General features: G+C 36.5%; 1 protein-coding gene across 14 annotated transcripts in view; it reads left to right on the forward strand.

The window, feature by feature from the left end:
- Positions 1 to 22612, forward strand: part of SGCE (sarcoglycan epsilon) — a 66722-nt gene that overhangs the window by 11231 nt on the left and 32879 nt on the right. For 4 of the 14 annotated variants that reach the window (XM_043509284.1, XM_043509283.1, XM_043509286.1 and 1 more), the window contains exons 2-7: positions 246 to 350; positions 8300 to 8422; positions 11588 to 11745; positions 15572 to 15644; positions 19706 to 19904; positions 21371 to 21533. In XM_043509284.1, coding sequence (XP_043365219.1) covers positions 246 to 350; positions 8300 to 8422; positions 11588 to 11745; positions 15572 to 15644; positions 19706 to 19904; positions 21371 to 21533 — 821 coding nt within the window. Of the gene's footprint in view, positions 1 to 245; positions 351 to 7631; positions 7756 to 8299; positions 8423 to 11587; positions 11746 to 15571; positions 15645 to 19705; positions 19905 to 21370; positions 21534 to 22612 lie in introns of those variants that run through there. The other 10 variants (XM_038392832.2, XM_038392835.2, XM_038392834.2 and 7 more) reach the window with 6 other exon arrangements.

Genomic DNA, 22612 nt, shown 5'->3' on the forward strand with positions numbered 1-22612 from the left:
GTAGGCTGGCAGAAGTGTAGACCTGCCTTATTTGGAGATAGCATGCCAAAATGATGACTGCCAGAGGGATATATAAGCCAGCATCATCTATTTTATTTATTTCTGTTTCTACACTCTGAAGAAAAGTTGAAAACAAAAGCTGTCTTTAAAAGAATCTGATCCCAGCTAATGGCATTTTGATCTGTGGGAGTCTGTTAATCTGACATTAATTCTTTTTTTGTTTGCATTTATTTTATTTTGAAAAGCTTTTTTGTTAAGCTCTGCTGAAGGGATAAATGGAACAATTAACTGGAAGACTAAGCAACCCAACAGTTATATTATCAGCAGAGTAAGGGCTGCTGAAAAGAATGGTGAGTTTAGGTTGTAAATTTAAATCCCATTGTGGGTTCAGTCAACATCTGCTTTCAATGTTACCTTTGCTTTTTCAGTGTATGTTTATTAATAAAATGACATCTCAAGGTAAGTAATTTTGAAAAACAATTTTATAGTTCTTTAATCTTCTAAACCATCAGGAATCTGTATGTCTTTATGTTTAATTTCCCTCTTTTTTTTTTTTTGTTGCCTATGGCTTTGCTTAAAATAATGGCTGTGTGTATAACCTAATATTGCATATTTTCTTGTCACTGCTGGTTGCTTAAAAACATCTTTGCAGTGTGCTTAATGCAATAACTTGTTATAACTCTTAAAATAATTCAGTCTGTGTTTATATGTAGGAAAAACACAATTTTTATTACTTATTTGTAGGAATACACAGAGAATATTGTAGCTGAATTTTACTGAGACCAACAGTTATCTGAGAAAATGCTGGTAACTTTTCATGGATCATCTAGCTAGGTAAAGGATCTGGATCTCCCTAGAGCTCTAGCTATGGCCAGGATCACTCTTACCCAGGGAATCTGGAAAAGGAGCTCTGGAGGAAGAAACTTCTATATGGATTCTCTTCTGGAATTCATTCACTATGGAGAAGAATGGGTTTCCCCCCCTCACATGCAGAATAGGCTGCAGGCCTGTCACCAAACCTGGTTGATCCTCTGAAATCCATGGGAGAGCAGGGTCATCCGCACTGAGATCCTGGTCCTCTCTGCTAGCTCTGGCCTCTGACAGCTCTCAGCCTCTAGGCTCTCTGACAGTGCAGTTCCAGTGGGGTGATTTCCTGGCTATGCCTATCCCCAGGATCTATGGAGAAGGAGAAAGAGCACTACTCATAAGAGGTAATACAGTCTGAGGCAGTATTATTTTCCCAGGGGAATCCTTACAGGGACAGAGAAAGACAATTTATGTTCCCTCTCCCCTCTGTTCACAGCCTGTCTACTTATTCCCTAGGCCTGTGCAGCTTCCCTTCCCAGCATGTACATCCCAGGATTCATAGAAAGGCCTTCATGGAGTCGGGGGGAAAGGAGGAGCAAAAACAGTGAAGTGAAGGTCGATGATGCCCCCTACATGACTTGAGAGCACCTAAACTGGGACCATATATCATGTATGACCATTAGTAAAGAAATTAAATTTCCCTTTCCCCTTCCATGAGGTGGACTCACACAAAAACAGAATATTTGGCAATCTGGCTCATGGAAATGGCACTGGGAGTTAGTGAGAATGTTCAGTTACATCTTCTGCCAAGTTAGGACAAAAAGAAAAGGAGTACGTGTGGCACCTTAGAGACTAACAAATTTATTTGAGCATAAGCTTTCGTGAGCTACAGCTCACTTCATCGGATGCATTCAGTGGAAAATACAGTGGGGAGATTTATATACACACACAGAGAACACACACTGTAAGGAGAGTGATCACTTAAGATGAGCTATTACAAGCAGGAAGGGGTGGGGGGAAAGGAGGAAAACCTTTCATGGTGATAATCAAGGTGGGCCATTTCCAGTAGTTAACAAGAACGTCTGAGGAACAGTGGGGGGTGGGGTGGGAGGGAGAAATAACATGGGGAAATAGTTTTACTTTGTGTAATGACCCATCCACTCCCAGTCTCTATTCAAGCCTAAGTTAATTGTATCCAGTTTGCAAATTAATTCCAATTCAGCAGTCTCTCGTTGGAGTCTGTTTTTGACGTTTTTTTGTTGAAGGATAGCCACTCTCAGGTCTGTAATCGTGTGACCAGAGAGATTGAAGTGTTCTCCGACTGGTTTTTGAATGTTATAATTCTTGACATCTGATTTGTGTCCATTTATTCTTTTACGTAGAGACTGTCCAGTTTGACCAATGTACATGGCAGAGGGGCATTGCTGGCACATGATGGCATATATCACATTGGTAGATGCGAAGGTGAATGAGCCTCTGATAGTGTGGCTGATGTGATTAGGCCCTATGATGGTGTCCCCTGAATAAATATGTAGACAGAGTTGGCAACGGGCTTTGTTGCAAGGATAGGTTCCTGGGTTAGTGGTTCTGTTGTGTGGTGTGTGGTTGCTTGTGAGTATTTGCTTCAGGTTGGGGAGGCTGTCTGTAAGCAAGGACACCACAAAAGGTTTTCCTCCTTCCCCCCTCCCCTTCCTGCTGGTAATAGCTCATCTTAAGTGATCACTCTCCTTATAGTGTGTATGATAAAACCCATTGTTTCATGTTCTCTGTGTGTATATATAAATCTCCCCACTGTATTTTCCACTGAATGCATCCGATAAAGTGAGCTGTAGTTCACGAAAGCTTATGCTCAAATAAATTTGTTATTCTCTAAGGTGCCACAAGTACTCCTTTTTCTTTTTGCGAATACAGACTAACACGGCTGCTACTCTGAAACAAGTTAGGAACATTTTTCTCCATAATCAGTCAGTCGTAGAAGATTGTTAAAAGGCTGCACAACCTGAAGATAACAGACTATCACTAAATGAGATACTTTTTTGTCAGCTGGAGAGGAAGAGCAAGTGGCATACTGGACCGAAGATTCACCTTCCACTTCTTTTCTCATTTTGAAGAAACATCAGGGGGAGGGAGAAGAAAGGCTGTGAAGGAGAACTTTCCAAATACCAGTCTCCAGAGTTGTGTTATTACAATTCATATGTGGTTATAAGATAAATATCTGTAAGGTCAAAATTCATCCTGTACAATGAATAGAATATATCATTCAAAGTACTCTGAATTATACATAAGAAAGATGGTTTAGTGGATTAGAAACTGAACTAGGACTTGGGAGACCTAGTGGAAACAATTCCCAGCTCATCCACAGGCTTTCAGAGTGGCATGTTAATCAGTATATAAGATTGGCAACCCTCCAGGGTTGTCCTGGAGTCTCTAGGATTTAAAGATGAATCTTCAGTGCAAGATTATGTCATGTGATGAAACCTCCAGGAATATGTCCAACCAAAATTGGCAACCTCATCAATGTGCCTTGTGCTTCTGTTGTCCATCTCTAAAATGGAGATATTTCTGTACCTCACGTGAGTGCTATGAGGATAAAATCCATTAATGAGTACAAATCTTAAATAATATGGTAATGAGGGCATAAGTAAGTAGGTAGATAACATGTTAAGATACGAGGAACCAATTAATGGAACCGGGATAGGAAAATTTAGGGTTTATTTTCTCAAAATATTTTAGTTTGCCCTTTAAAGGCAGGGGATTATTGATTAAAACAGAAGGGGAAATGGGATTAATGTGTCTTTTGTGGATGCATGTGCTCAATTACATTAGCATTAATGAAGCTAATATATACCCAGAGGGTAGAACTCTACCTTTCAAGGCCCCATCTAGATTAGGAAAATAGAACTGTTTTTTTAACTGTTTTTTTAACTGTTTTTTAAAAGATATTAGCTAACACAGTTTTAACGCTGTTTTAAACAGGACTTCAGCGTTATGGAGAAAGAGCGACTACTTCTTAAATGTGTTACTTGGTTTTGGTTAATCCAAGACTCCCCCTGGTAACAGTATTAATAATAATAATAAATGATTATATTAGAATAATTACAATAATACTATAAAGTAACTCACAGGGTTATTGTCAGGGTTAACTAATGTCTGTAACATGCTTTGTAAATTTAAAGCATTGTAGCACTGGTAGGCAACTTTTAAAAATAGGACTTTATACTAGGTGCTAATTAGTGTTAAAACATTAATACAAACACATCAGTAAACATTTTAAAACACCCCTATTTTTTTCAGTAAAGAGAAACCGTATCTTTCATTCCAGCTGTGGGCCAAATTCTAAAGCTGCTTTTAGCGTGTTCAACTTAGTAAGGTCATTTTTAGGATTAATTTGTTCCTCTGAAGCTTATTTTTAACTGTCCACTAACTTCATCATTTTACATCTGCAGAAAGTCCTCAATGGTACACTTACCTCAACAACATAATATGTTCCATTACCAGGAGCACCCATTGTAGTGTATGTGGCAATATCCAGTAAACTGCCTATTTAAGACATAAGACATGTCTGAGAAATAATTTTTCTGCCAAAATTCCCCACTATAGTCTCTCTTATTAATTCTTTATTCTTTATGGAGAAAGTTTACCTTAACTTTTCATTGATTCTCCTTTTTGAAACTGATCTTTGCTGTAGTATTAAAGTCTCAAGGTATAAAGCAAAACATCTGGAATAGAAAAATAAATTAAATTTTTCTTTAGGTTTCATCAAGTCAGGATATTTTTCTCACCTTTCCTGTTCTGTAAATAATCTTATTAATGTTACAAATTGCTTTTTTAGATTTTCTTGATAGATACAATTTCCTATATAATTCTATTTCCTTGATCTATTTATAGTTTATTTACAAAAGCTAGTGCAAGACTTTATTGGGTCACTAAGGCAAGATGACGGGTGTACTTACCGACTTTGATTATATGCAGCAAATTGCAACAAATTGTTCTAGGTTAGTTTAGTTAAATGAAACCTGCTTTAAATATATTAACAATAACTGATTTATTAATACAGATTTTTTTTCATAAAATGTATTTATATTTCAAGACTTTGAATTTTTATTCTTATTGATAAAATTATTATAAGAAGTGGCAGTTTAATATAGTTTAATAAAAGCGAAATTCACTCTGGGCAAAGGCAACTGGGATAACCAGGATTAATATATAAATACAATTAGAAAAAGATTGATTTCTGGAGCTCAGTAATATATGTGGCACTTGAAGGTATTAATCTTAGAAAACCAGGCTCAGAATATCTGGTGCAAGGAATAGAATGTTTGTTAGTAACTGTTGTTGAGCAATGTTTTGTGAGCAAACATCATGCAATAAGTTTGGCCTAAAGAAAAACTGAAAAAAGAAATCTTCACACAATTGGGTATTATCAGCAATAAAGGCTTGATCCTGGCAGTGGGTTAAGAGGTAGTGCTACCATGTGGATGGGGATCCACAACAGTACTGAGCACACTGTGGTGATTCTGCCAATGCATATCTCCAATTTTGCCCAGTGCAGAGTTAAGCGCATATGGCCACCGTGTAATAGAGATGGTCTACACACACCAAGTGCTGAGAGGGCAGAAGGGGCATGGTGATGGATGGAGTTGTGGCATGGTGCCACAACCTGTGAAAATGGGTGATCTAGGTGGCAACAAGGGAGTTCAGAAGTGGGTCCCCCACCAAATTTTCCTGTACCTATTAGCTGCAAGCATAGGGGCCTCTTCATAGACAGGGAATTATAGAGACCCAGCAGCTTCACCACAGGCACCATGGCCCGAAACACATGTAGCTCTGCTGGAGAAGGAGCATGTCTGAAGGCTGGCCAGCCTGTGGTGGCTCCACTTCAGCCAGCTGGAGGACATGGATTCCCTTTTGCTTATATTGTGCTGTTCTTTAAAATAGTGAATTTATTTTAGAAAGCTAGAGAGGCTATTTATGATAGTAAATATAACTCACTTTTAACACACAGTAATACAGTAAATATTGAGGCATTTGGCATTGAGCCTGTCTTTATATATTTATAATGGGAATGAACACAAAGTTTGGAAGAGGCCAAAGAACAGAGTTATTAAATCAAAGATAGCTGGAAACACCGAATTTCAAGCACATCTTGTTTAGCTAATGCTTAAAAGAAAAAGGTTCACTAAAATTTGTTTCAAAAGACCATGCATCTTGAAATTAAATATTACATTAGCAGATCTACTATTTTTACATGCTCTTCCATAGCACCTATCAGAAAGGTATATTGATACTCATCAAATAAACTCTATGCTTGGGGGGTTTACAGTCTTTAGGGGCAGACCCTCAGCTGGCTACATTCTGTTCAATGTAGTTATGACAATTTATGAGCCGAGGATTGCCTCTTTATATTTAAAGTGGAGTTTATTTTAATTTTGGTGAAGATGGCATCCTAATGAATCCCAAATTATCAATGAGATAATTCGAAAAAAGTCTTCTAGTATCTGACACTTTTCTTTATCCTTTTTGTGAATGCACTTAATAAGAAATAACTTAAGTCTAGGATGACTGTAGAAGATGAAATAATAATTTTAAAAACCCAGAAAAATCTTCAGCATACTATGCATTTAATAATTTAAGACATCAGTCTAGGAGTTGCAGATAATCTGTCCAGCCCACTCACCATATTTTGCAGCCTGGCTCATGAGAATGACAACTGGGGACTCAATGAGCAAGTTCATTTTCATCCCCTGATAGCTTAGGACAAATGCACATTCTTCTCCAGATTCAGGAAGTTGTAGAAGGTTTTTTGGTGATTTATAATTTTGCCAGCCCATCTGAATGCCATGAAATGCTGTTTGACACAATGTTTTTCAAAGTTTACCCCTGAAAAGGGCACTGAGCGGTTCTCATTTTGATTGCCATCAAAGCTGTTTTTCATGAGAACAAGTTGTTCTCTAAAACAAGGGCTCCCACAATTGTAAATCCTGCAGCTGAACAATTTGAATAAAACATGGAAGGATCCAGATGTGCACAATGTGAATTTGTGAGAATTACATATCATTCCCATCCAACTCTATTTTTTTGTTGTGTGTGCAATCAGATTTTTCCAGTGTTTGGGAAAATCTTCATTGGGGTTTCACACATCAAAAGCAATTGTTTCTAAAAGAGTTCAAGTTTATAATTTAAATAGAGAAATAAAAATGGATTGGAATTTTATCTGAGTCCCTTTTTATGTTTGTTGTGAATAATCCTGGTATGTATAAACTCGTAAAATTCTAGTTTGACAGAATGTGAATCTTCTTCACTTACGGGAAGATGAGGTATCACACCAATGTATTATGTTATTATTTAGATTAGTGCCATATATAAAACTGAGCAATTTTATATCACATATATAGGGCCTGATTTTAAAATTGGGCTCCCATTTTGAACCTGCAAATCACGGCAAATAAAAATGATGGTATGTCTATTTTTATCTGAATACCTGGTTTGCTGTACCTGCAAAATTGTAGGTGAAAAATGGGAGGCTGGATGGAGACTCCTTTAAAATTTAGCTTCTGAAGTTTCCCTTAAACAACAGAAAGAAATTAAAATTCACATTATGTCTGATATGTCAAATATAACTGTATATAAATAGTTTATATACACTTTTGATAGTAATATGTATTTTTAGAACATGAGATGTAATCAGAAGAGAAAAGCACTCAATTTTTGTAGTAAATACTAAGTAGTTTAAAAAATGCCACTGAGGAATTATGACATTTTTATTTTACCCTTGGTGTGTGGTGTGATTAATATAATTCATTCTACCCTCAATTTGTGCACAGAACTACCATAGATGTCCATGGGAATCTTGCATGCAGAACAGTGGAAGAATATTACCCTATGTTCTGAGGCTATTGATAGTGTACAAATACAGAATAACAAAGAACAAGGAAAAATTACAATAAGGTATAATAATGAAGTTCTTGCTTGCACAGCCTTCATCAGGATGTATTTGACTAAGTAGTCATATTTAATTACTTTACAAACAAGTTAATAAGCCAGTTTAATCTACTTTGTTCCTTCTGTTCCTTATTTTTATTGTTAAAAATATGGGGGAAATTTGATTATACACTCATGTGTTTTTATTGATATATGGAATATCACAAATAAACAAGTTTCCAAAAATACTCATTGGCTTCTTCATTATCCATCATTATTACCATTTTAAAAGTAAGTAGGTGATTAGCATTTGAAATATTAAAAATTGTCTTGAAATGTTTATTGGAATCTTGGACAGGACTTGGAGGATACATAATGGGCAAAGAGAGGATTTGTTTTGCATTGTATTCTTAAACCCACACAACCTTTTAAAAACTTATTAACAGGTATCTAATGCTTGTTGCTTTCCTTTCCCTAGAAATGAAAATTTCCATAGTAATGCATGCTGTATTGTCTAGAGCATGTCTCACTTTTTACTTTTCTGTCTCTTATCTTTCCTTCTGCTTTTCAGTGTACACGATTCTCTCTAAGGTGCACTCTGATCGGAATGTATACCCTTCTGCTGGAGTTCTTTTTGTTCATGTTTTGGAGAGAGAATACTTTAAGGGGGAGTTTCCTCCTTATCCAAAGCCTGGTATGGGATGTTTAGATCTTCCATGTTATAGAAAAAGATAATTTTTAGTTTTAAATTCAAGATCTCAGATGTATCTAGAATACTTTGTGGTACAGTATTGAACATAAATCATTGCAACACTTTTAACTTTAGCTGACTCTTCCATACTGGTAAAGTAAGTGGATAATTTCAAGTGGTTTTAAATCTTAAGGCTTATGAACTACAGGTATGCATTGCTGTGCATCTTGAGAAGCCCAGTTATGGACTTTGAAATCTTCAGTAATGCATGTTATATTAGAATCTGGCATTTTTCTTTGCTATCCCATTAAATCTGTAGTTGTACAAGCTTAATTTTAATTTTAAAAAGATTGAGTCGTGGTTTTTTTTTTGTAAAAAATGCCCCATTTGAGATTGTATCACTTTCTTACAAAATACATAGTGATACTAACAATTTGTGTCAAAAAGCATCTTATACATTTTATAAAATAACTTTAAATACACAAGAAACATTTAAAATAAAAATTTTAAATGTCTTTAGCATAGAGCAGTGATGATTATTTTATTTCAAAGAAAATGAAAGCTCCCTTGATTTCAATCCTATTTTGTTTCTACATGCAGTAACTTTTTTAAATCGTAAAGCAGTCTTTTGTCATAGAAAGGGCTATAGTATTTCATAAGTATAGTATTTTGACTTACATCCATGAAGTAAAACTAAAGGAAGATCATTAGCAAGATAGAAAAGATGTTTTTGAGATGAATTCAAACTTTATATGAAGATAAAGTACATTTCCCCCCACTTTGCTTATTAAATATTTAGCCTTCTAGAAGCAGGTAAAATTGAGAAGTTCTACTTCACTGACATCTTTTTAATTTTGATTTTGGAAGATGGCACCTTGAAACCACATTGGATTAAAAATAGCATTTGTTTGAATGTCATATGTTTAAAATATTCTCAAGAGAAAAAATGACTTAATTTGTTTTTATTTTCATTAATCTTCTTCTCTAAAGGTGGATGTCTTGACAGACCCTTACTCTTGAGTTTATGCTCCACGTGTGACTGCTGGAGCTTCACAGTTTTACTGCCAGCCAATAATAGGGTGAAATGTGCCTATCTCAGGCCCAGTTTTTCCCCTTCTAAGATAACAACTTCGGGATGTAAATGGAAGGAATTTGAAAGTCCTTTCCTAATTGCAGATTGTCTCTAGAACTGTGCTACCTCAATTCCATGTCTGAGGCATGTTACACAGATGCAGTGTGAATCTCTGACTTGTACAATTGTGACCTCATGATCCATTGAAATTGCCCCACCTGTAGGCATCATGAATACCACATTGATCATCAAGGCTCAACATTTGCAATATAGTCCTTGTTTAAAACTATTGTGTATGACAAATCTGTTCTGCCAGATCCTTAGCAACATAGAGCCTTTCCTGGAGAAGGACTTTGAAACAAGCAAGCCACATCTTAGACTATTGATGTATTAAAATTGACTTTGAGGAACAAACTGTGAAATGGGGTAATTTATGATGAACCCTAGCGACTGTAGCACCCTGGTGAGATAATTCCCAAAGAAGTGATGTTGGGAGGGCTTTCTGTGTTGCCATGGTAACATGTTTGACTGATGTCTTAGCATATTGCTGTAGTATCATGGTTGATTCTCAATTTCCCCTGACACCCCGAGGTTTCACTGATTTTTGAATTTGGTTTGTGTTTAACTCTCCAAGTAAAATGAAGACCATCCATCATCTGGATTATGAAAGTCCAAATAAGCAGAAGTCCACTTTCTTTGTCCAGTCTCCCACTGTTGCTTCCTGGGTCTCTCTTCTTGAGTCTGCACAATCTTTTTCTGATGTTTCTCATTCTACGTTATAGGTTCTCTTCCTGAAGTGTGTGCAAACTCTCATTCTGTTCATTTAGCAAAGTGAATGGGAAGTTCTTCCTGCCCTCTACTGGCAGCTGTATACTTGGGCTGAAAAGGAAACAAGTGCCTGGTTCAACCTTCCCCCCCCCCCCATGTTCCCTTCTCTGAGGCCTCTTCCTTCACTTGCTTCCACTTGTTCTTTGCCCTTCCCAACATCACCTAATAAAACAGTCTTAAATATCAAGCTTCCTCTTCTGGCACTTCTTCTCCAGCCATCCAGTTCTCTATGTGGTACTTTTGATGGCCACTGCCCAGGGTCCTTCCAAGATACTTCCTGTCCACAGCTCCTACTCATTATCTGCATCCTCCTGCTGTGAGAAAAAAGAGCTGCTTATTTACCTTATTCCCAGAATACCTTGCCTGGAGTCTCAAACTTTCATCACTTTCGGAACTACAGATCACAACATTCCTGGGGTCTGTGCTGAAATTAGGAGCAGAACACTGTTCGATGAGGAGCCTACTCTTAAAAGGCCAGGATACCATATTTAAGTGTTATTTTACCAGTTAAAAATTGTCTCAGAGAAATCTTGTTGTCCTCCTGTCTTTTAGGCTATCACAAATTTCTTAAAATAAAATCCTTTTCCTTTTCTGTCCTGTGGCACAAGTTTGTTGGCAATGTTTGCCTGTTTCCAATCTTCTGAAATAGGAGTAAATCTGGAAGAGTTTCTCTAAAGCAAATCTGTTGCCCCGTTATTAGTGTTGAGGACCTGTGTGTCTTGAGATGACCACATATGGTAAGGTGAGGAAAAAAACATAGTCTCCCTCTTACAGTAAGGTCCTCAGAGGTAGACATTGTCTCTAAAGCCTTTGAAAAGTTTAAAGGTTTTTGTTGCTTGGAAATACTGGGCTTTTGCTTCTGTTGGTAGGGAGGCTGGATGATTTGGTGTTCTGGGAAACCCAAGCCCCCGTGAAGCCAGGACCTATCAATTGATGGGTGGAAGCTGAAGGAGTCATTACGTCTCTAAGAAAGTACAAGCACACTCCACTCTGCTCTTGGCTATACATTTCAAATATGGGATTCCTGCCAATTACACATGCTGAAGCATGGACACAGGAGTGTGGCTCTCTCAAACGGCACTTTTCTGATAATAAGAAGTTACAATTTTATTATTTCCCCATGGAACTGCAATGATGTGTTACAAAACATTATAGTAATTGTGTTTATATGACAAAACTGAACTCAAAATTATTTAATGGAAACTTCAAAAACAAGTTGCATAAACTTCATTTTTTGAAAACATTCTAATATTGTGTATCTTATATAGGTGAGATAAGTAATGATCCTATAACATTTAACACCAACTTAATGGGTTACCCTGACAGACCTGGATGGCTACGCTACATTCAGAGGACACCATACAGTGATGGAGTGTTGTATGGATCACCAACTATAGAAAATGTGGGCAAACCAACCATCATTGAGGTACTTCCTTTAAAAGCATTAGAAGGTTTTATTTCATTTTTAAATCTTTATCACTTAATATAAAATAGTGTTATTTTAGTGTGCAAAATAACTTCATAAACAATTAAATGAAGAACGTCTAAATATTTAACTTTGCACTTTTCTTCTCTAGAAATATTCCACTTTTCTTTCCCTTCAGTGCAAACAAATACAGTTGTTAAATCAATTAACAGATTTTTTTATTTACTTTTTATCACTTAGTGGTAAATTATTCATGTTTACTTTAATAACTAATACCAAACATTTTCCTATTCTAATCTCCTAATTGCTAATGCTGACAAAAATCACTATTTGTTGTATCTATATCACTAATATGAATATAATTCCAAAATTTTAAAAGTACTCATTATATAGTGAACAGCAGTTGAAAGACAAAAGCTGTATGATTCTCAGTCAAGCCTTTGGTCCCACACCACAGATTAGGAAGTCAATGGAGCAACTCTGCAGCTCATAACATTATGAAAAAATTGCTACATTAACTTGCCAGTTCCACCAATTTTGCTTGGATAGTCATATATTTGTGTCAAACTCTTGATTAATTGCTTCTCTTGGTTTTATTAACTTGTTTTTCTCCAAAGATAAACCTGTAAACAACAGCCTAGGTTCTACGAACAGTTCCACATATGGTTAATTTTATATACATGTGTAATGTTCCCCTCTAATGTTATCTGGACTGGTGATCTGCTAGATCACCCCAATCCTTGACTCTGGAAGCCAGCCTCATCCTGCTCTGCTATGAGAACCCCCACTCCTGAGTTGTTCACGCACAGCCTCTGGCATATAAGCTGCTCCTTGGATTGTGCAACCGAATGACACTGGCCAATATCTCTGGTCCCAGACACAACCCTAGGAACCTCCGTCTTGTAGCGTCCAGTTATGCCCGCTAGATGCTGCAAACTTATACGAGTTCATCAATTTAACAAAGAAATGGATATATACCAGGCTTGTTATTGGAAGGGGAGTCTCTGACATGCTTCAAACCAAACACACTGCTTCAGGTAGAATAAACAGATTTATTAACTATAAAATAGATTTTAAGTGATTATAACTCAAAGCATAATGAGTCGGATTTGGTCAAATGAAATAAAAGCAAAATGCATTCTAAGCTGATCTTAACACTTTCAATGCCCTTACAAACTTAGATGCTTCTCACCACAGGCTGGCTGGTTGCTCTTCAGTCAGGCTTTCCCCTTTGATCAGTGCTACAGTCACTTGGTGTGGAGTCTGTAGATATAAGTGGAAGAGAGAGGAAGAGCATGGCAAACGTTTCTCCCTTTTATCAGGTTCTTTCTTCCCTTTTGGCTTTGCCCTTCCCCCTTCAGGGTCAGGTGAGCATTACCTCATCGCAGTCCCAAACTGGCCAAAGGAAGGGGGATGACTCACTTGAGAGTCCAAAAGATCCTTTTGTTGCTGCCTAGGCCAGCATCCTTTGTTCCTGTGAGGCTGGGCTCGGTATGTTCCATATCTGCCCTGATGAGGTGTGAACTGCCTCTCTGCTTTTGGAGAGTTTTTGCTTGGGCTTATTTTAAGTCATGAGGATACATTTTCATCCTCATAACTACATACTTGGAATTATAACCTATACCATTACTGTAACAACAATGCTCAGTGCATCATGAGCCTTCTGAAGACACCCAACATGACAAACTTTGCATTGGATACCACACAATCATTTTACAAGGATAAACATGTGGGTGCTGGATGTTCCCCCGAGGTACAGAGCGTTACAACATGGTTAGTCCAATTGATATCAGTGGCATTAATCACATGCATAACATTAACCATGTGCAGAACAGTCTGCAGGATCAGAACCCTGGATTGCTTAAAGAAACTATTTTTAAAATTGTTCTTTTTTGAGCGGTGTCTGTTTCCAAACCTGCATCAGGATCTGCAAGGATGGATTCTTGCTGCTATATAGAGTACCACTGAAGTCAGTGTGACTTTGCACAGGTACAAGGATCTTTGCACAGATGCATTAGCAAATCTCAGTATAGTTCTGAAGATTCTACATGGGCACAGAAATATGCTAGTGATACCAGTGCATGTTTGGGGCCTACATTTTGATGTGAGCTATATACATATCTCACATCAAAATGTAGATATATATTTTATATAGCTTAGGTTTAAAATAGGTTACTTGTTACCAAAGCTTGATTTTATTTTATTTGATTTACTCCCTAGTAAATAGGTGAATGGTTTTTTGCATCTTTTATAGGAGTTTTAAATATATAGTTTGTGATGTAGCTGTAATAAGTGATTTATCTATCATTTGGATTTATTGTTAAACTGAAATTACAAATTAAAAAAAGGAAAGAATGCCACACTAAATATTAGTGCTTCAGTTAGTTTTTTCAGCAGATTTAATTTTACAGTGCTAAATTAATTTTTGTTTAAAAGCTCTCAAATTAGAGATTAATTTTCAATTGATTTTTTATTAACTTCTTTTACATAGAGTACGCTATTTTTACAATTTAAGCTTTATTCTCTTCACTTACATAAATTTGCCTGTAACCGATATGCCAGATCACTATCCTCTCCTCATTCCAATCCCTTTCAAGACCCACTTTTACTGGGACACCATCAAGAAGTGAGTTAGTCATTTATTGGTTTATTTTAACTAATGTGCTCCACTATGCTATTCCTACCCTTTCCTGAGAGACTGCATAATTTCATTCACATAGCCACTGTCCTGCCCTCCATCTTCTGATATTTTGTTACCTCCCTTTGTTGAATCATGTCAAGCTAGATTGTCAGATCTTTTGGGCGGGGACCATCTGTTTCTATTTGTATTATGAGATACCTATATTCTTGAGGGTAATGTGGGGAAAAGAAAGGAGAGGGAAAAATACATAATTCTGATAGACCATATTCCAAAATTCTTATGAGTTCAGTCATGGTATAACTTTTCAACACAGTCAAAGAATAATCACTGGGGACTATGTTTGGCCATCAGATGAATACCACAGATCCTTCATGCATTTAAAAGGTACCTTTCTGTGTACTTGTACATAATTACATCAGAGACATATTTTTCCAGAAATAAGGAGCATATACTCTGCATCGCCCACTAGCTTTCAAACCACCTAAAGATAAAGACCCTGGCATTCTTATTATTTGTATTGTGGTAGTGCCTTGAAGCCCCAGTCATGGATCACGGTCCCATTGTGCTAGGCACTGTATAAATATAAAACTAAAAGATGGTCACCGTCCCAAAGACCTTACAGTGTTTTTTTCCTATAAATATCACCAGTTAGGTTAGCTCCACCAGGAGCTAAGAATGAATAGAAACCTTGCAGCCTTCAGGACAAAACACAAAACCCATCTCTATTCTTTGACTTTATCATACATAGGTCAATAAAAGAAGAAAAAAATACAGGAAAAAGCCAAACAAACTGCTCCCTCTTGTTCCTGAAATGGAGCTGAGAGAGAAAAGAATACAGGACTAGGGTAGGCCAACCACTTGTATGTAAATTTGTTATCCATATGGCATCTGAGAATATTAGTGCAGTATAAATAACTATATAGACTAGTGTGTAAATCCCAATAAGCTGTCTTTATTTAATATAGTGCTCCATCAAAGCCAGTAGGCCTGCTCATTCATTTATCTTTCATGTTTCTACATTTATAGTCCATAGAGGTTATTTTTTTAGTATTCAAAAATAAAAATAATTACATATATTAGTGAATATTTTTAATTTAAGAAAAACAATACTTTTCTATGCTGAATTAATTAATTTTGGTTTTCATATTTGTACTACCATTTTAGTATCATTTGTTTTTATTCTAGATCACTGCTTATAACAGGCGCACCTTTGAGACTGCAAGACATAACTTGATCATTAATATAATGTCAGCAGAAGGTATGTACAGAAAAGATTTTGCAGCACTCTAGATTGTATAAGTGATAAATTGTTAAAATAACATGATTTTTAAGATTTGATAAAATACTGTCAAACATTAGGCAGTGTTTCAACTAAAAGCATGGCTGGTGAGGAGGAGGTAAGGGAAACTTCTCTGTCCTGATTCATCCTGTTTGTTGTTTTTTGCTAAACCATTTTAACCAGGGCTGATTTATGCCCTGCTCTTAAAAATTCTTCTGAAGAGCTAATTTTTTTGCTTTTGAAACCAGATTGTACCAAACTGTATATTTTCTACACCTATGCCACATACAAGGGATATCGCTCTTCTTCTGCAAAGTATTTGTTTTGAAACCAATAGTAGTGAGAGCTGTATTTGAGAAGTGCATCAAGCCTTTGAAGTTAAAGGAGAAGGAAACATGAAGGGATGTCAGCATTATTTTGCATCTCAGTTGGTTAATGAAAGATATATCTAACTCAGGGATCGGCAACCTTTGGCACACAGCCCGTCAGGGAAATCCGCTGACAGGCTGGGACCGTTTGTTTATTGGCAGCATCCGCAGGTTCAGCCAATTGCAGCTTCTACTGGCCTAGCACGGCGAACTGCGGCCGTGGGATCTGGGATCAGCTGAACGTGCGGACGCTGCAGGTAAACAAACTGTCCCAGCCAAACAGCGGATTCCCTGGTGGGCCGCGTGCTAAAGGTTGCTGATCCCTGATCTAACTGGAAGATTAGACATTTAAAGCATAGAATGAACAACTTTTTGCAAAGTTAGGGACACTGGGTCAAGTTAAGCAGTGACATAATCAAGTACTGCTCCATTAAGGTAAAAGGAGTTGCACAATTTTGTCATCAGCAATAGTGGATGTTGGATTTTGAAATGGAGGCAGGGAGGCCCAATATGCTTTTTAAATGTCTTTATGAAAGACAATGAATTTCATAATATAAAATGCTTTAGACAAGCAGTGATCTTAAAGATTCAGGTTGCCTTGCAAAACAGCTAGTTGCATGTTCTATCAACTGTCATTGATAAAAATTCTCCAAATAAATAGAATGAGCTAAATTCTAATTTCATTTATATTGGTGAAAATCTTGAGCAGCTCTGAAGTCTATGGAACTGCTCCAGACCTACAGTGTTGTTGAGTTCAGAATCTGGTTCTCTGGGCCACAGTCAGCAGAAAAGTAGATGAGAGTGCAGGTTAGTCAAAAAAGGAGCGTAAATGGTAAAGAAATGTAATTTTCATTGATTTGGTATTCAAAGGATAGGCAAAACAAATGTTATACACAAAAGAAATTGTCACAAGAGAAGCACATAACAGAATGTTTTATGATAAGATAAAGTTCTGCATTCTCTTCCACACTTTTTTCCTGTTATATACTCTCGTTGGCACCCCCTGCAAATAAAAATCCTTACCTACTGCTGCTTTTTTCTGGGAGCAGCTTCTCTACATTCTTTTAGTTTATTATGTAAACACATTGGATATGTTATCTCCTATTCCACATACAGAACTCCTATTCTTGTCACTGGCAGTGTAATACTTACATTGAGTAGAGAATATGTTTCATTATCAGAAAAACATATGGGTTCCACAAAGCAATATGCATCTGATGAAGTGAGCTGTAGCTCACGAAAGCTTATGCTCTAATAAATTGGTTAGTCTCTAAGGTGCCACAAGTACTCCTTTTCTTTTTACAAAGCAATAGTGGCTTTTTTCTTCTTCCTTTTCAAATTGTCATAGGGACCAACAGTGTAGTGTGCTGAGCATTTTGGCCTCAATCCAGCAATGCATTTAAGCACATACTTAACTTTATGCATGTGGTTAGTTCCATTAACTTTAATGGAACTGCTCATTTGCTTAACTTACAGCATGTGCTTAAGTGCATTGCAGAATCAGAGCCGGATGGCTCAGGGCACTGGAATACAAAGCCTTCATTCCCTAGATTTTAAAAGTAACACAAAGGCTTTTAACTTTGATATGCCTCTTGAATTTACTACTTATTTTATTGCTAAGTCTCCACAACATATAGAGGTCAATAGCTGATGTATCACCAGAGGAAGAAAATCACCCCCAAATGCATTTAGGTAATTGTGAAATGATTCACTATAGTTAAATCATAATGCTGAATGTGTGACAATCACTTCCACAGTTAGACAGATGTCATAAAAACTCAGAAAGAAAACTGGTATGTGATCACAAAGCATCTATCTATTCTAAAAGTAGCAAAAGAAACAAGGAAAAATGCCAGGCAACAATTTTTTGCGTACATTTTTTCTCCTCAAATTTTCTCCAGTGTGAACATCCCTTTCATTTTCATAATGTTACTATGTTGATTTGTACAATAGACCCTCATACTTAACTAATAACATCTGTTTTATCATGAAAGATTGTGAAAGTCCTGTTTTACTAAATTTAAAAACCCAGTGCAAAACTAAATAAATAAACCAAGTGAAAAAATCAAATAGCATCTCCAAGAAGAGTGGAAAGGATTTAAAAATGAAGCATCTTGATATTCATTTAGGAAAACCTGTGCCCTTCAATTTTTGTAACAAGATTGCAATATGTAACAGTGTAAATAAAATATTCAGAAGTCTGTAAAATCAGAAAACAAGACATAAATACATGTAATTTTAGTTAATGAGACCTGTAAAATGAAAATTCCTGTGGTTTTTCTTTAATATTTGAAAGAAGGCTTTTTATTTTATCAGAGCTCTTGTCCACTACTCCTGGCCTCCTCTAGGTGCTTTTAGAAATCTATCTATGGAGAAAAAATGAAATGTGCATATTGAATTTATGAGTGTGCACAGGATGCAAATGCATAGTACCACAAAAATAGTGGCACATAAAACTGCAGCACTCAGGTGTCGCAGACAATGTTCTGTGGTAACTTTTACATTTAAAAAAGTAGATGTTTCAGGTTAACCAAGTTGCAAACAAGTCACTGTTCAAAACTGAGAACAATATAAGTCACCTTAAAAATACCAACACCATGATCCTGCTTAAAAGTAGAACTGGGCAAAGTTTTTTAGGCAAATTGAGTTTTCACTGAAAAATCTGTTTTGGTCAACCTGAATCTATGAATTTAACACTCATAATTTTGACCATTCACAAAACAACCAGAGGAAGAAGAGGTGAAGGTTGTGGTGGTAATGGTCGTGATGCTGCTGCTTCTGCTACTGCCCTTATAATATTTAGCCCAGTGGTTAGGGCACTCACCTGGTATATAAGAGATAAAGGTTTGAATTCCTGCTCTAAAATATACCTTATATGGAATGTCTCAATTAAATGAAAAGTCAGAAAAAAATCAGATTTGGTTTGACCAAACTGATTTATTTTTTAACATATTTCAGAACTGCCATCCAACTGAAAAATCAGTTATTTGCCCAGCTCTCCTTAACATTTAGCAGACCATTCTAATTGTGGATGTGGACAGTTTGTGCATTTTGAATTTACTGATTACTTAGACAGGAGGAAACTAAAGTGGGACCTACCATATAGGCTGTCATCAGTTTCAACATGGAATTGTGGCCTATTGCATTTACAGGTTCCAGCCTACAATATTTCATCTTGAATGAATCATCTCATGTCACTCAGGTCAGTGTATGAAACATTGCAGGCTGGGACTTGTAGTCATTTCAGGCCACTCCTCTTTGCCCAAGAGAAGGGTAGCTGCAATTTTCTTCACTTAAAGCAGATTAAGTGTTGCCTTCAGGGGGCAGATCCTGTGCAGATGTAAATTGTCAAGCTCATTGAAGTCACAGCACTATGATGATTTACATCAGCTGAGGATCAGCCCTCAGGTTATTTGCAGGTTGCCAATAGCTCCATAAATAGGGCAAAGCTTGAGTGTTTTTTAAAAAATAGTTGGTTCTATTATAAATAAACATAGTTTGATAATTAAACAAGAGTGGCCAGATCAGATTCAGAATATAACTTGATATCATAAAAGGATTTTAGGAAGGTGCCTCCCTCCTCAGTCTTCTTTCATAAGTCAGTAGTGCAGTACTTAACCACTATTTTAGATCTTTTGTAGTAAAGACACAACTCTTTTCCTTCACAACTAGATTTTCCTTTACCATATCAAGCGGAGTTCTTCATAAAGAACATGAATGTAGAAGAAATGTTAGCAAGTGAGGTTCTTGGAGATTTTCTTGGAGCAGTGAAAAATGTGTGGCAACCAGAGCGCTTGAATGCTATAAACATCACCTCAGCTCTAGACAGGGGAGGCAGAGTTCCACTTCCTATTAATGATATGAAAGAGGGGTAAGCACATGAATATCTATCTATCTATATCTAATCTGTTTATAAGTCTTTAGCATTCAAAATAAGTGTCACTGAAGTGTTTAATGTTCCTTTTAGGCATTCAAGACTTTTTGGAAGTTACTTTTTAAAGAACAAACTTTTGGAAATTGTTATTACATATTAAAAATATGTAAGTTCTCAGAGGCCCCAGATGGGGGGATCAAGGTCTTTTGATCTTAGGTGCTGGGAATTTACAATCAAAGAAACATTAACAGTTTTCCCTGCATACAAAACAGGTGGAAGGAAAGAAGACTCTTAATCTACTATTCCAGTTTTATATCCCACTAACTGCAGAGCCTAATTTTGATTCATGACTCTGAAGTTCTACAACTTAGACCTCACAAAACTTAAAATTAGCTCACCTGCATTCTGTTCCAAACATCACAGGCACATTTAAAGCTACATCTTCCAATACAATAGCTCTTAAATTTAGAGTTTACTGATTAATATTGCTTGGGAAGGGGCTCGTGCCTTTGCATTAGAAGTTTTAGGAGTATTTTTTTTAATATGCTGATAAGAACTTACCGGAGAAATATGCTTTGAGCAAAATTTTCCTTTAATGTTTTTTGATGGAGAGGCTTCTTGAAGTCTGTCATTACAGTTGAACAGCAGCTAAAGAAAATCTGGTGCCCAACCCCCAGTAAGGTATCAGTGAAGTTTGTTCATTGAACAATATCTTCAAGGTCCCTGGATTCTGTGACTTTCTGGTGCAGCAGATTATATTCTGTAATAGTTTCATTTATTCATTTCAATTGAGATAAGTATGAAAATGAATAATAGTATCAGGACAGTAGCCCTTGTTTTATTTACTTTGACACTAAAAGCAGTTTGTTTTGTCCCACACTCTGCTTTCAGTATGTTTCAAAATTTTGTATTGACAGTGCATAACTGTATTGTGGAATTTGTTAAGAGAAGCTTGATGTTTTGGCAGGTTGGCATCAATAATAAATTAATAAATTGCAGTTTTAATTTAAAGCATTTTCAAATACATTTTACAATTTATACGTGGGAAGAAGTGAATTTTCAAGAATGCAATGCTGAGCAAAATTTTCTCTTACATGAAATGGAACTATTTTAACAGAACTTCCTAAAGTACTTTATCAATGATTTATTGCTGTTTTTACCTCAAAATCCTGAACTTTGAGCTTCATAACTTTTTTTTAATGAAAATTGACAACTGCTAGTCATAATCACACAGTACACTCAAGCAGTAGCAGGAATGTAATAAGTAGCTAGAGAAACAGTTTGGTCCCAATTCATTGTGCCTACATTGGAAAAAATGATGTCATAGCCTATAAAACACAATTAGCTGTTTTAGAAATGAACTATGGTGATTATTGGAATGCAGAGGACTAGACTGTGTTCATTAGATATTTATTTATTAATGGATATCCTGGTGACACTTCGTCACGCATCTTTTTCTGCAGTGTCTATGTTATGGTTGGTGCAGATGTTCCATTCTCCTCATGCTTACGAGAAGTGGAAAATCCACAAAATCAGCTGAGATGCAGCCAAGAAATGGAACCTGTAATAACGTGTGATAAAAAATTTCGTACTCAGTTCAATATTGACTGGTGTAAAATCTCTTTGGTGAGTTACTTTGTGATAACATAAGAAGTGATGTATTTGTAAATGCGCTACTTAGAGCTGGACATAGTGTGTGGCTAAGTATTTTGCAAGCCTCACCAAACAACTCTTCCAAATGTACCACACTTGTGACTGATCAGACCATAACTAACTCTTCCTTTAGCAGAGACTGCTAGAATGTGGAGGGATTTTGCTATGTGACAAGAAGTGTATTATAGTGTAGGCAAGACTAAAACCACCAAATTCAGTTTCCTTTGTGATGACTTACGTAGGATTTGAACCCATAAATGAATGTCTGGTTCATTAATTCACTGCACTAATATGCCTAGGTCTAACTCATTAACCTAAAAAAAAAATGTACATCAGTTAACAACATACTGAGTTGAGTAATTTAGCAATGTTTATCCTTGAATCACCTTGATTATTTGTGTTGTTTTAGCCATTCCTTCAGCCACCTGCTGGCTAGGCTGTCAGAGGCACTGGATGCTCAATCAGCATAGCGCACCGGAGCCCAGAACCCCTGAGCTCAAGCAATCTGCCGACCTCAACCTCCCAGTTAGCTGGGATTACAGGCATACACCACCACGCCCGGTTGCAATGTTTATAAATTGTTAAAAACTTCTGAACATAAACATCTCACATTACATAAGAGGCAGAAAATGAAAATAAGATTAACTATTGGAGCCAAACGAAACTGGAAAATTTTCCTCAGGTTTATCAAGTAAAGGAGAAATATTAAGGAAAAAATAGGACTACTGTTTCCCAGGGAAGGAGAATAATTCTGATAAGGGCTGAATTTTTAAAATGGTTAGTTTTTTCTCAGTTTTAAACAAAAAGCAAAGAAATCGAGGAATGGGAAGAATGTAATGCAAACAATGTTAAACAAAGATGGTGAGGGAATGTTTAGTAAAGCCCGTATCTCAGTAGGGCCAAATGAGAAGTGTGCAGAAATTTTAAAAGAGCAAGCAGAATAAACTGAATCACCTGGTAATACTTAACACACATAGAACTTCTTATTTTCATTGCATTTACAAATATTAATTTATCTTTACATGCTCCTCAGAGGTATGTTAATAAGCATT

This window comes from Dermochelys coriacea, chromosome 2, assembly GCF_009764565.3.
Source record: "Dermochelys coriacea isolate rDerCor1 chromosome 2, rDerCor1.pri.v4, whole genome shotgun sequence".
Lineage (NCBI taxonomy): Eukaryota > Metazoa > Chordata > Testudines > Dermochelyidae > Dermochelys > Dermochelys coriacea.